Source organism: Trachemys scripta, chromosome 1, assembly GCF_013100865.1.
Source record: "Trachemys scripta elegans isolate TJP31775 chromosome 1, CAS_Tse_1.0, whole genome shotgun sequence".
NCBI classification, from domain to species: Eukaryota; Metazoa; Chordata; order Testudines; family Emydidae; genus Trachemys; species Trachemys scripta.
Genome location: NC_048298.1, coordinates 285537235 through 285552067, shown reverse-complemented (window position 1 = coordinate 285552067; position 14833 = coordinate 285537235). Strand labels below are relative to the sequence as shown.

Below are 14833 nucleotides of genomic sequence, written 5' to 3'. Positions count from 1 at the left end.
CCATGAGCTGCTCAGGGCAGGGGGCTGGGAGCACCCCCATGAGCCGAGCACCCCAGCCCTCTGCCCTGACCTCCCCCCAACACCTAGCCTTCTGCCCTGCACCTCCACACACACCCCAGACTTATAGAGAGAGACCTTCTAAAAAATGTTAACATGTATTACCAGCATGCGAAACCTTAAATTAGAGTGAATAAATGAAGACTCGGCACACCACTTCTGAAAGGTTGCCTACCCCTGGTCTATATTGTAGTTGGTCAGTTTGCTGTATGAGAGACCTACACAGAAAAGCGGGGGAGGAAGAATTAGAAAACTGTTCAAAAGCCTCAAATTGGCAGAAAGCTTGGTTAGCTGAAAAAACATGTAACTGCTCAAGCACTCAGTGGCTTCAGCTGGAGTGGAGTTAGAGCAACTCTAATCATTCATGAAAACCCCAACCTTAAAATTGAGCTATGGCTGGGTGCCCCATGTCTCTTAAAGTAGGCTCCCTGGGAGAGTCAGTGAATCAATACAACTCCCATCTGGCCTGGTCCTATTCTGGGCTTGCTCAGCCCCATTTCAGGGCTGCAGCAGTACTAATTCCAGCTGCCCCACTGGGGCAAAGTGTGCGGGCAGCTTCCATGGCTGAGCTCTCATTGCTGGTGGATTTTCTGTTGCGTGAGATCACAACTTTGGTTTCACCAGCCATGAATAAAGCCTCTAAGGGAACTAGACTAAGCATGTTGATTCTGATGGGCAATGCAGGAAACTGTGTCTGTATATAAGAATTTAGCTGTATAGTGGTGGTATCTGGAATGAAACTTAAATATGTGATTACAAGAAGTCCCATTATTACATAGTAAAGGCTGGATAAGAAATGTCCATGCAGCCTAGGAAAAAATATCTAGAACACTATTCATGGGGGACTTTAACTACTCTCCAGTTGGACCGGAAGAGAAATTGTAAAATAAGTAGGACAAGCATTGTAAAATGACAGAGCAGGCATATAATCTGATAGCTGTTCCCTTAGTTCTTCCACAGACATTCCTACTGTCTTGGTGCCCCATTCTTATTTTATGTCTCCAATTGGCATGCAGGCTTCTCTGGTCAGGGATCATGTATTTTATCTGTTCTGAGAGAGATCTAGCACGCCTTGGGGTGCTGTTAGAATAATGGAATACAGCTGTATTGCTGGAGACCCCACAGTCTGAGCAGGCAATGAGTTCAGAAGCTGTTTTGTTTGTTAATAAAAGGGTATGATTTTGAAAAAACGAAGGTAGAGATTACTGAAAATCATAGGGAGAAATAAATCCTAGCATCAGATCTGTGATGGATGCGAAGGTATTGTGCAGAACAAATATACCAGCTTTTAAAAAATAGATAATGGTATCTTACTCTCCACTGATTAAAGCAACAATATTAATAGTGATTAGTTTCATTCAAAAGTAACAATTTAAAAATACAATAGAAGGGTTTTTTTTTTAAATATAGACAAATATTTTAACATAGCTGTGCAAAGTGTTGCCCATGGAGGCTTTTTCATAGGAATTTAAAATATCCCACTTAAAAAAACAAATGATCATTGTAAAGGGCAGGTAAGGAAACTTGTGCCCAGGCTGAAAAATGTAGTGACAGCTTTTCAGGGCATCTTACCACCAGACAAGGTGCCCAATTCAGCATCCGTATCTCATACACTGAATCATTAAATATGCACTTACTCACAGGCTTTTCAAGATTGGGTCCTTTGTTGTCACCTCTTTAACTATCGGATCTACAATGACATATAAATGATTAATCACAATAAAATAAAAGGAGTTGTCAAGAACTGTACTCTGTGATTATCATGTTCCTGTACCAGATATTGACTGGCTATAGAGGTTGTTTATATACACATACCAGCTGTGGTCATCATATGATCTTTGAATGCTCTGCCTGGTATGGCTGTAGTTCTTTTAAATAAGGTATTTTTACACACTGCACCACCTAGTGGCTGAAGAATATAATAGTTTAGCATTCCATTTCATCCCCTTTAAATTCTACATTCCTACCATTTACTCTATCATGTTGTCTTTGAAGTTCAATATGGATCAGTCTGTTAACTGTGTCTGAATCTTACTTGTTTTCTAATGACATGACCCAAACACATAATAACTTGGTCATCCATTAGTTGTAACGACTGGCTGAGGTCAGTTTGGGATCCTTGAGACTTCGTTATCTTGTTCTGCATCTGCTGTCTGTGGGGTTTGCTCTGTTGATTGTTCTTTCTGAGGAACAAATTGTAGATGTTAGTGGTTTCTGTTGAATGCTCCACTTGGTCTCGTTCACATATGGTCTGGGCCCTGAATTATTTTTCTTTACGACAGCTGGATTTGGCCATCCTTTTTCTCCAACCATCCAATCTGACAAGATCTTGATCACCAGGTTCTAGACCTGGCAGCTGTTTGAGTGTTGTCTGTTTGCTTGTAAAAGTGTTCATAGGCTTTTTGCCTTTTGAGACAGATTCTAACTTTGGAAAAGAACAGTAGTTCTGAATTGTCTTCCCATTGAGAGTTGTGCTGGACTATATCCAAGAGCTGATATTGGTGTTGATGTGCAACTCAGAAAAGCAAGGAATCGATCTTCTTGCTGCAAGATTTTCTTGGCTGTCTATACAAGCTCTCTCAGCTTCTCCATTCACTTGTGGGCAATGTGGTCTGCTAGTAATACGAATAAAATCACATTTCATTCAGAATGACTTAAATTTTGCCACAGTGAATTGTGGTCCATTGTCTGTCCATCATGAGTTGTTCTGGAAACTGAAGTGAACAAAAGTGCACTTCAGTTTCTCAATAAGACTGACGTTCGATCTTTCAAATATATTATTTCTTTATACCTGGAAAAATAGTCCACAATGACTAGATCAACCAGTCTTTTGAATTTGCATAAATCTGCATCTAGTCTCTTCCAAGATCTCTCTCGTAGAGGTGTGTATACACTGACTGATCCAGAATTGTCACTTAAGTTGATTTTTCACTTGATCTCCTTTCAAAAGTCCAATATCATCAAATCCTCCACAGAGTTCTTTCTCCTTTGTTACTAGGCCCATCATGGCTGCTACACTCCATGTGTAACCTACAAAGAAGGTTGTTGGTCTTTGATCCTTTGATCACATGCACTCTGAATGCATAGCTTTTTGTCTTTTTGTAAGTTGTTTCTGTGGTGAACTGGCCCATGCAGTTCGGAATAGCTTCAGGGCCAGCCAGAGCTTTTTCAGGTGACTTAAGCTCTGGGAGGGCTTGAAAGTGACCATATGTCCCTTCTGAGATGACTGTGACACTAGCTCCCAAGTCACTTTTAGAGTCAATAGTCTTGCTATGAATATTCAGTTTCACTCTCCAGGCAAGCTCTGTCATCCTAAGTGAGTGATCCCAGAAACAGTGGCTCTTGATGGTCTGTCTGTAATATGAGTCAACTTCCTGACCATTATGGTGAGGCAAACAAAGGTACAAAATGTCCATATTTCATTCCTGTATTACATCATGCGCCTCTGGTTGGACATGCATCCTCTCTTGGGATATGATTTTTTTCCACACCTTGTGCACATAGGCTGGAATTTGTCTCTCGTAGCCTAGGAGTTCTCTCTTTGCTGCAGGGGTTTTATTATAGTAACTTTTCACATGCAAGTGTCTGTTTATAGCGTCTAAGCCGGTTTCAGGTTTTTCAAGTTGCTCCTGCCTTTTTGTTCTGTTGCTTGATTGAATCTGAGTGCTTTGCTATCTATATAGCCTGCACTAAGGTCACATCTCTTCAATTGTAGCTGTTGTGAAAGGTTTTTATCTGTAAGCCCAATAACCATCAAGTTTTATATTTTCCCCAAATCAGTTTTCAGCCAATGTATGCAGAGCTCTTATAAAACATTCAACATTTCCCCCTGGTTCTTGAATTCTCAGGTGAAAACATGCTCCTTCATAAACCACATTTCTCTGAGGTATAAAATATGCATCAAACATAGCCAGAACTCTTTCCTAGTCATCTTTGTGGCGGTCCTCATTAAAGTCAAAGGATTTAAAGATATGGTCTGCCAGCTTCCCCATAACATAAATTAAAGAAGATACCTGTATATTTCCAGTTTCTTTGTGAAGCTTGGTAGCAATGCAAAATCTTGCAAAATAATGTTTCCAGTCTGTCCATTCTGGAGCTTGTCAAAGTTGAAGTTGTCTGGAGCACTGAAGACTGGCATGTTGATGAGATCCTGCAACCTTTGTTGCTATTTTTCTTTTGTTTCTGTTCTTTGTTTACTCCTGACACCATGTCATGTGCTTCTGTATCAGATATGGACTGGCTACAGAGCTTGCTTATACACACCAGATGTGTTTATTGTAAGATCCTTTAATGTTCTGCCAGTTATGGCTGAGGTTAGCTTACATAAGGTATTTTTACACACTACCATCTACTATAACACTATAATAGTTTAACATTCCATTACAATGCTGACTAGGAATTTTAGGCCTTGATGCTGCAGTCAGATCAGAGTTTAGAGGTCTGCCAATATTGATCCAGTTGTAGGACTGGGGCCTAAATCTCTTGTAAATCATGATTTTGTTGGGAGTACCAACAGTATGCTGAAAATTCAATGGACTTTATTACACTGCTTTCTATAATCCCGCCTCTGACTAGAAATATAGGGTTTTTTATTAGTTTTCAAAAAATTACATAGAATGATATTTAAAATTACTCTTTTTGTACAGTTTGAAGATGAGGAATCTGACAGGGCCTGCAGTAAGCATGCATGCTTGTGTGTGTCTTGCAGTAGGAACTTTCATTTTGAGCACACAGCACTGGGTAATATGATAGCATATCTTGTGCAAATACAAAGGCATTGCACTTCTGTGACTTGTGTTACAGTTACACAGAATTCTGTGTTGCTGTATGTGATCCTGAATTTCTTTCTAACACTTGTTTAAAAGCAGCTCAGTTGAGTTTCTTTCAAAAGGTATTTTCTTTTCTATACCGTTATGCTGAGGATTTTGACCTTGACTGTGGTTTAAAGCCACAGCCTTGGGTTAGGAGCTCCGAGTATGGAAACGTTACCATCTCAGCGGAAGCTCTGGGACTGCCACCACTGTAATGGCTGCACGTGTTGGAGGCTGGCTCTGGCTCTGTGCCATTTCTGCAGGGAGATTAATGTCTCCTGAGCTGCTAAACTATGCATCAGGGAGGTCCCATTCAGGTCTCAGCTGAACTGTTGTACTAATGTTATTTTTTAATTTTGTTTTTTCCCCACATTAAGAACCTCTAAACTATGGTTTCCTTTTGTATCTATTTACTATGAACTCTGGACACACTCTCCTTCAGCTGACATCAGCTCCCTCATTTCACCCAAAGGGACTCTCTTGGGACCAGCACTTATTAGATTTTTGTAGAAATAAGCTTTTCGAAGACTGAAACCAATAAGCATTTCTAGGAATTTTTAAATTATTCCAGTGGAAACAGTTTTTAAAAACCAACTCACCCTACCTGTGGTATCAGCAACACCCCAAAATGCAGTGTTCTGTAAGTGCATGGGACCCTGAAAGTAAAATTGATTAGAAATATCAAGGGAGGTTGATCAGATAAACTTTGGCATTTCTCCCGGCTTGAGAAGTAAAGATGCAGTAATCAAATTCATAAGTCAAATTCATTCTTGCTGTCTATGAAATCTTACATTGAATAATCTAGCGTGTTGCTTGTTACAGATATAAGAATTTTGTGGGGATTTTTTATTTTTGTGGTTGGTTGGTTGTGTCACCATGCCTCCGTGGGTCACCACTGCGAATACCAAATTCAGGACAAACTGCCGAGAAATAGGGCAGATATCCCCCCCCCCTAAACTGGTGGTTATTCTCCCTTAAGATACACCAAACCAGCAACAAAAGTAAACTTCAGTTTCATCACACTGGGTAAGCAGTTTCCTCTAGGCATTCCAGTCCTTGTATCGCCACCAAAAACACGAGACTTAAAGATGAGTGGCTATTTAAAACCAGTTTCATCAAATAAAATGTTCTTCTGATCCCAAAGGACCAGCCACGTACCCAGGCCAATATACAACTCAGATCTTACCGAATAATCATGCTGTTTCCAATCCTTTAGTATCTAAAATCTAAAGGTTTATTTATAAAAAAGAAAGGTGAGAGTTAAAATTGGTTAAAGGAATCAAATACATACAATAATTGCAAAGTTCTTGGTTCAGGCTTGTAGCAGTGATGGAATAAACTGCTGGCTTAAATCAAGTCTCTGGTTGCTTCCAAATCATTGGAAGGTCCTCAGTCCTTTGGTTGGAATGCTCCCATTAGTATAAGTTCATAGTCCAGAGGTTTGAGCAGGAAAGAGGCAAAATGGAGGTGTTTCCAGGGCCTTTTATAGCTTCTGCCATGTGGAAGGAAACCCATTGTTTCAAACAAAGCCCTCAGCCCAGCTAGTAGAAAATTACAGATAGAAAGAGGGTGTTTGGAGTCACATGGGCAAGTCACATGTCCATGCATGATTTCTCTTAGTCACAACAGAGGCCATTACCACTTGTTCACACGAAAGTCCCTCAGGCGTAGATGGGTGTCTTCCATAGTCCATTGTTAGTTGAGCGTCCCTTGATGGGCCACTTAACTTGAATAGTCCTTTCAAGATGTGCAGGCTAAATACCTTGTGGGCGTTACCGCAGGAGCAAACATATTTGAAATACAGATACAGAGCCAATACTCATAACTTCAAATACAAAATGATACATGCATACAAATAGCATAATACTATTCAGCAAATCATGACCTTTCCATAGACACCTTACTTGACATAATTTGTACAAGATTTTTTGCAATTATGTAACAATGGTAGCAACAATGATCTACATGGTCGTATTTAATCAGATAATGACACAGGTTGGGTTTGTTAAAATAGTGTATATTATTTTGACGTTACACTGTCCCTCTTAAAGTTGTATAACACTTTAGAGAAACATGGCCAAATTCTCTGTTGGTGTAAAACAAATGAAGCCAAAGAGCTACATCAGTAGAGAGCTCAGCTCACAGCTTTGATGACAAATAAAATTAGGAAACTACCAGTATGGAAAAAACAAAACGACTATGACACTATTTGGATGCTGCTTGGCCTCTCCAGGTTCTCTTCCCTCTTAACTGTGTTAAGATCCTCTTGACTACTTTGAAGCTTATCTTGGGTTTGAAATGACTACACCAGTAATTCAACATGGTGTCAAAATAAGCTAGCGTACTTTTCAGAGTAATATAAAGAATGCAGCAGCATTTAAAGATTAAAAACAAATCTATTGGGGACGGGGGGGGGACGTGGAGGGAAGAATCAGACAAGCATACAGCAAGCTCCTTACTGCTGAGACTGGTGCTATTTATCAGTAGGCCTGAGTAATAAGCACTTTGCTTAAAAAAAAAAAAAAAAAAAAAAAAAATCATAAGTAGCCCAGTCTGCAAGGAACAAAGTGGCTGAGTGGCGCATCTAGCATGCAGCTGCCAGAATCCATATGCAACAGGCCACAAAATGCTGCAGTTGTCTCTTACATATTAGCTACACTATTTCTAGTCTGTTGCGTTTGGGCACATATGGTGTACAACATTACAACGTCGTTTTTCAGCCCAGAAGCCTGAGAATGTACAGATACCAGTGGAGGTTTTCATATGCATTTCTAAGTTTAGTTACGCTGAGAAGTGCATATTATCTCTTTAAATATGTGTGTGGGAGGAAGGGCTTCTTTTGCATACGGTCTCCTTGTAAACACTATAAAAGCTATGAGAGCAGGCTGTGCTGTAAATTGCCACAGTTTTCTTTATGAAACTATAATCTGCCAGTGTATCCCAAATCCATATGTTTTTTCAGATTTTTTAAAAAAGTGCTTATGAATGCATCTAGGCACAGCTATGAAAAAAATCATAGTGCAGCACAAGGTTAAATTCAACAAATCTCCACAAACCATCAAACACGTTCTCGCCACCCAATCACACCTGCATGCAGAGACTTGAATAACAGGTATGCCAGGCAACTTGCGGTGGAGGTCAGGAAAGTCTGGTTCGTGCCCATCAATGCCTGCATGAAGATCTTTCCTTGGCAAAATCTTTAATCCAGGAGAGAGATGAAAGAATCTGATGTAAGGGTTCATTGTACTAAGCATGAAGAAAAATACTTTAAAATAATCTTGTCATTTAAGATGCTGGTGGGAGGGTTTAGAACAAAGGATTCAGGTAAGCAATTATATGCTGCTGATGGTGAAATCTGATAGAATGTGTCTCAGAATAAGATTGAAAATGGTAGAGAAAGGCCCCTTTAACACAGAAATAGCTCTGCTTTTTCTCTTTCAAACAAATCACTCCCAACAAATGCTTTATCCATCATATCAGTTCTGTTTCTGATGTTCCACTTCATTCTATCTAGCTATCAAACCTTTTGTTCCAGCTATGGTGCTTTTCTGTTATTGCACGATAAATCTAGGGTTAGAATCTAGGGGTGCAATTGTAGGCTGTATTTATATTTCAAGAAAGCACTAACAACTCTGTTTGGGTTTCTCTGTAGTAAAACCACTGAACTATTGGAGAGATTGGACTTGGGTTTGCCAAAGAGAAACTCCTGTCAGATGGCTAATCCGAGCCCAGAATCTACAGCATGGGTAAGTCCTACCATGGAATATGACACATCCTCTGTAATGTTCTGCTAGTGCTAACGGTGCTACCAACAATACAATGTTAGGTTTCAGAGTAACAGCCGTGTTAGCATTTCATTTAGTTTAATAAACTGCACAGACTCAGTATAATGCATACCATGGAATAGTTTGGCTTGGAAGGATGGCTACAGCCTCACAGACCTTTTCCCTGCATTGCACGGACTGACTTCATTGTTCATAAATCCATCCCTGAAAAGTTGACCCAAACTGAAGTGCGCAGCACCCAGCAGTTCCCATTGAAAGCAACTAACCCTTCTGGTTGCTCAACCCTTTTGAAAACCTGTCTATTTCATTTAGATGCATAAATGGAAGCTGCTGGGTGCTGAGTTATATTAAAAATCCAGCCACAGGAATTCTCCAGTATCCCCTAGAAAAATTATTCCAAAATTAACTTGGGTGGGTTGTCCCATTTCTGAACTGATCTGATATCTTATCTCATAATATCACTACTCTAATCAGCCACCAGTAACTAATCAGAATAATTGCTCTTTACATCTTTCCTGAGGGTTTTTTTTCCCTACATTCTTAACAAGGGAAAGAACACCTCATTGTTTGTCTAATCAATAATTCCTGAAGTGCACTCAGCTGTTTGGGCTGCCCCGCTTTTGGAAGCATTTGCCGTGGGGAGTCATTATGCCAATGTTTGCGGAGCCAGGCCCACATTACAGGTGCAGTGACGGGCAACAGATCAGCTACCGTGTGCAGAAAGAAATTACAGCTGGTCATTACATACCCTGGAGTCAGCAAAACTTGGAAACTTTACTGAATAGCTCATATACCATAGCAGCTTTAGTGTCTGCTGAATCTTAAGTGTCAGCTACTAAGAAAAAAAAAATCCTCTCCCTTTTGGCTTTAGTCTTGCTTCAGCCTTCCTGGAAATACATTGGAGCCTCACAGGTTGAGAAACCTTTATGTAGAGAGAATATGTTCAGACCTTGGCATTTCCTCATAGCCCTTGCTTCACAGTCTCTTTCCCTGTCCCTCAACACCATGAACTGAGAAGGTGGTGTATAATTTAATTTTTTTTTTTTTTTTTTTTTTGAGTCTCAGGGACCAATTCCCAGTGGCTTCCTTTACCTTCACCACAGGTATAAGAGTCTTAAAATGGGTGGAAACAGCCTTTAGGGAATACACCAGCTGTAGAGGAAGTTCCCTTCTTGGCACAGAGCTGGAGGAATGAGTTTCTAGTGTCCTTTGTGCAGCCCCCCACACACAGAGTGTGCAGGTAAAGGGAGGGTCGTGGCTGGAGTACAGTATGCTCTAGCTGTTTTCAGCTGATGCAGCATCCCTTAGTGGGCCCCCTCAGGGCTGCTCTAATTTATGTTGGGGACCAAGCAGGCCACTGAAATGGCAAAGAATACAAGAGGCAGAACGATGATGTAAAGCCATGTTTGCCTCCCCACCTATCACCACACGAGAGCTGAACAATGAGACCTGGGCCTAGTGGATTTATCTGAGGCAGCACTAGTCCTACAAATTTCAGTAGGATGTACTCAAATTGAAAACCTCCCCAGGACTGGTCCTGATTTCAGAGACATTAGTGTGATGGCCCTAGGGTAGGGAGAGGTGGAGGAGGATACATGGGCACAAGTCAGATATCAGGAATGGCAATATACAAAAACCTGTAGGAGAACACTTCAATCTCCCTGGCCACACAATAGCAGATGTAAAGGTAGCCATCTTACAGCAAAAAAAACTTCAGGACCAGACTCCAAAGAGAAACTGCTGAGCTCCAGTTCATTTGCAAATTTGACACCATCAGATCAGGATTAAACAAAGACTGTGAATGGCTATCCAACTACAGAAGCAGTTTCTGGTTTTCTCCCTGGGTGTTCACACCCCAACTGCTAGCAGAGCACCTCACCCTCCCTGATTGAACCAACCTCGTTATCTCCATACTGATTTATACCTGCCTCTGGAAATTTCCATTACTTGCATCTGAAGAAGTGAGGTTCTTACCCACGAAAGCTTATGCTCCCAATACTTCTGTTAGTCTTACAGGTGCCACAGGACCCTCTGTTGCTTTTTACAGATTCAGACTAACACGGCTACCCCTCTGATACTTGCTGCTTGTGTATATGTGATGAGCCAGTATAGCATATGTCACTCCTTGCTAGCATGACTCTATGGCCTTGTATTTGTAAAAGATCTGTTCAGGCTAGTGGAACCACTCTACAGGTAAACTAGCACCTATTGTGCCCCATTAAGGGAGCTATAACATATAAGCAATGAAGTACCACTCGGTATAAAACCACTTGAGCACTAAGAGGTAATAGCAAAGGGGAAATGTTATACTTGAATTGTTCTAGTTTGATGTGGTGTTTTCAGCTAGTCTGTGTTTAACCTGCAAAAAATTGTGACCTGCTATTTTTTTTATTTTTGTTCAACTTCTAAAATATAAGAGATCTAGTAAAGACACATTTAATAAAAGGGACAAAATAACTGACTTTCAGTTCATGAGCCCTTCCAAAAACATAAAAAATATTCATTTGGGGTCAAACGAAATGTTTTGTTCAATGTAATTTTAATTTTTGAGTGGTTAACATTATTTTAAATAAAATTTCAAAACAAGAAGTCCTTTAGAATCAAAACATTTTGAACTTTTTGGAATTTTTGTTACATGAACAATTGAGCAAACCTGACACAAATTCCACAAATGTTTCCATGTTGCCAAATTTGTGTCTTTTTGCTGGGAAAAGGGTGAGGTTAAATTTTTCACTCTCTAAATTCTAATTTTTTAGCATTGTTATGATTCTCAGTGGTTGCATGTACTAGAAAAGGACATACAGTTCTTGCTAAAAACAGTTTAAATTTCCCAGATCCTTTCCGTGGTATTACTGTCTAATGCACAAACATCACTGAGTGCACATTTATCCCTTCCCACTGGATGTAGACAAATTCAGTTTCTTTTTAGGGACACTCCTCTTTTTATTGGTGGCTTCTCTTCTCCCTCCCCCCCCCATTTAATTAATTAAGATCATAATCAATTTTAATCCAGTCTTCCAAAGTGTTAACAATCCCGTCTAGATTTTTATTGTCCTCCAACTTGATTAATATATTCTTCACACAACCACTCAAGTCATTACTGAAAGTAATAAATAATATTGGACCCAGAATGAATCTCCCTGGACACATCTAACCGCTCCTCCAGCTCGAGACTGAACCCATTAATAATTGCTGTCTCCATACAGCCTTTATAGCAAACTATGTACCCATCATTCAGTAGCTTCATTTGATTCACATTTATCAAATTCCTTTGAGAATCTTGTGTAGAAGTATATCAAAGCCTTTAATAAAGTCATACAAGTTATATGATGGCCACCACAACTTTTTGTATTAAACTAAGTTAGTTTTAATATTAATAATGTGCTAAGTATGATATACACACAAAGGAAGGCACAGTCCCTGCTGAAGGTAAGAGTAGTATATCCCCCAATAACTGCAAATGACAAGAGAACATGCATTGTGAGACTCATAAGTAAGGGTTGCAGAAACAGACCACTTGTTAATGATTTCAGATCTAGTTCACAGACTTCTCCCATTCAAACAAATCCCCCAGAGGAGTCTGAACCATAGAATACTGCAGACAGGGTCTCTCTGGAGAACAAACCACCTTAGCAATTGTATTACGAAAGGTGTATATAAACTAACTTCTAAATGGTGAATTTTTCACAGAAGAGCCTCATTTCTGGTTTTTAAACTTAGATGAATCTATCCCTAAGTAATCAGAAATATCTTCAACTAGTTTTATGTTAATTGAGTCTATAAAGATTGAGAGCGGGATCTTCTGTCAATATATTGCTTTTATGCTCTGCTGTGCAATAGACTAGAAGCCACACTTATAAGCAAAGACTCCAGGACGATGAAAACAGAAAACTACAGGAAATGAAGGCAGAACAACGGAGGAAGGTAACTATATAATATGTTAACAGTTTATTTAAAAAAAAAAAAAAAAAAAACGTTATGTATAACGTTATGTATAACGTTTCTGTACTGAGCTGTGCTCTGTAACCAGTTTTAAAAAACATACTCATTACTGTGGCATATGAGCACCAGGTCTCCTCAGGAAAGGTACTTCAGACCAATTTTAGGTAGTCAAATAGGCAAAGATGCAAAGTTCAGATATGGTTTGAAGCATCTACAAAGCTTACATCAGGGATCGGCAACCTTTGGCACGCACCTCACCAGGGTAAGCACCCTGCCGGACCAGGCCGGTTGCTTGCCTGCTGCGTTGGCAGGTTCGGCCAATAGCGGCTACCACTGGCTGCGATTCGCCGTCCCAGGCCAATGAGGGCTGCAGAAAGAAGCGCGGTCTGAGGGATGTGCAGGCTGCCGCTTCCCGCCGCACCCATTGGCCTGGAGCAGCGAACAAACCAGACCGGCCTGCCAGGGGGCTTACCCTGGTGGGCTGTGTGCCAAAGGTTGCCGATCCCTGGCTTACAGCTAGTTGGCTCTGAACTATTAGTTTATGCACTTTTTTTCTTCCCTGCATTTAAACTGCATAACACCTTTTTAGATGATGGTGCCCAGTTTAGTATTCTAAGGAACCTAATTTCTTCTTTGAGTGTTTGTACATGTGCATTCCACTCTTGGTGTGCACACAGTTGCTGGAAATTTTTCCTTCAGTCGTACCTGTTGGGGTGGCTTGAGCACCTTCTGCTGCTGTATAAAGGGCTTAGCTAACCCTCAGCCCCCTCAGTTTCTTCTTATTGCCTGTAATGGTCGCTGGAACGGCTCATCTTGCTTTTGAAAGTGTTCTCACTGGATTGTGTACTCTTGTACTCTATTGTAAATAGTTCAGTGTTATTCTGGTTATTAGTGTTTCAGTACAATTGGGTAGGTTTTACCCCACCTGAGGGTTTTGGTCGGTTCCTGGTGCAGAGGGATGCCTTGGTCAAGCCATACATTGCCTGCTATGCCCCTGAGTGACCCGCTCTCAAGTTGCTTAAAGTGTTTGGCGGAAGCTCATACAGGGGAGCATCACCAAATTTTCAAAGACTTTAAGCCTCGCACGAAGAAAGATTGTCACCAGACTAAAGTTTCTACTCATGGAGGTGGCCTTGAGACCTCCATTTGAGCCAGGTCGGTCAGACTCAGCACAAAGTGCCTCAGTGTTAGATTTGGATTTTGTGTCTCCTATTGTACTGCTCACCATCCCCAGTACCTAAGAAAAAAACATAAGAAGCAGACGGCCAAAAGGGGGAGATTTCTCGGCATCTAAGTCTGTTAGGCATGTGGATCAGAGTAGAGTGTGATCTAAGCCCAAGTACTCCTTTTCTTCAGCACCACAAAAGCCAGAACTGTAGATTGCGGCACCTAGGTAAGTACTGTCAAGTCCGGAACCAGAAGGAGCACCTTCCACATCTGTGGCACCGCTGTGTACCAACACTCTCTTGGTACCGACCATGCCAGAGGCATTTGCAGCTGCCAAGGAGCTTCTAATCCTGACAGAGCCGGTATCACTAACATTTCAAGGGTCAGTCCTATAGGTGCTGGCAAACACGGGGGAGCCAGCAGGGTCGTCACAGTGCTCAGCACCGGGCCAGCCCCATGTAGACTCATGGACTTTAAGGCCAGAAGGGACCATTGTGATCATCTAGTCTGTCCTTCTGCATGTTGCAGGCCACAGAACCTTCCCCCCGCCTCCCCACTCCTGTAATAGACCCCTAACCGCTGGCTGAGTTACTAAAGTCCTCAAATCATGGTTAAAAGACTTGAAGTTATAGAGAATCCACCATTTATTCTAGTTTAAACTTGCAAGTGACCTGTGCCCCATGCTGTAGAGAAAGGTGAACACCCCCACCCCGCCCCAGAGTCTCTGCCAGTGTGACCCGGGGAAATCTCCTTCCTGACTCCAAATATGGCGATCAGTTGGGCCCTGAACATGTGGACAAGACCCACCAGCCAGACACCTAGGAAAGAATTCTCTGAAGTAACTCAGAGCCCTCCACATCATCCAGTGTCCCATCTTCAGCCGTTGGAGATATTTGCTACTAGCAACCTCACATGGGCCACATGCCATTGTAGGCAGTCTCTTAATACCATCCCCTCCATAAACTTAAGCTCAGTCTTGAAGGCAGTTTGGATTTTTGCCCCCATTGCTCCCCTTGGAAGGCTATTCCAAAGAAACCTTTGTCTAATTTAAAGCCTAAACTTTTTGATGGC

At 41.2% G+C, this 14833-nt stretch overlaps 1 protein-coding gene across 1 annotated transcript in view; it reads left to right on the top strand.

Moving 5' to 3' along the window:
• Window positions 1-14833, top strand: part of EPSTI1 (epithelial stromal interaction 1) — a 78386-nt gene that overhangs the window by 39256 nt on the left and 24297 nt on the right. The window contains exons 7-8 of the mRNA XM_034758423.1: window positions 8521-8614; window positions 12494-12577. Of these exons, the coding sequence (XP_034614314.1) occupies window positions 8521-8614; window positions 12494-12577 (178 nt within the window). The remainder of the gene's footprint in view (window positions 1-8520; window positions 8615-12493; window positions 12578-14833) is intronic.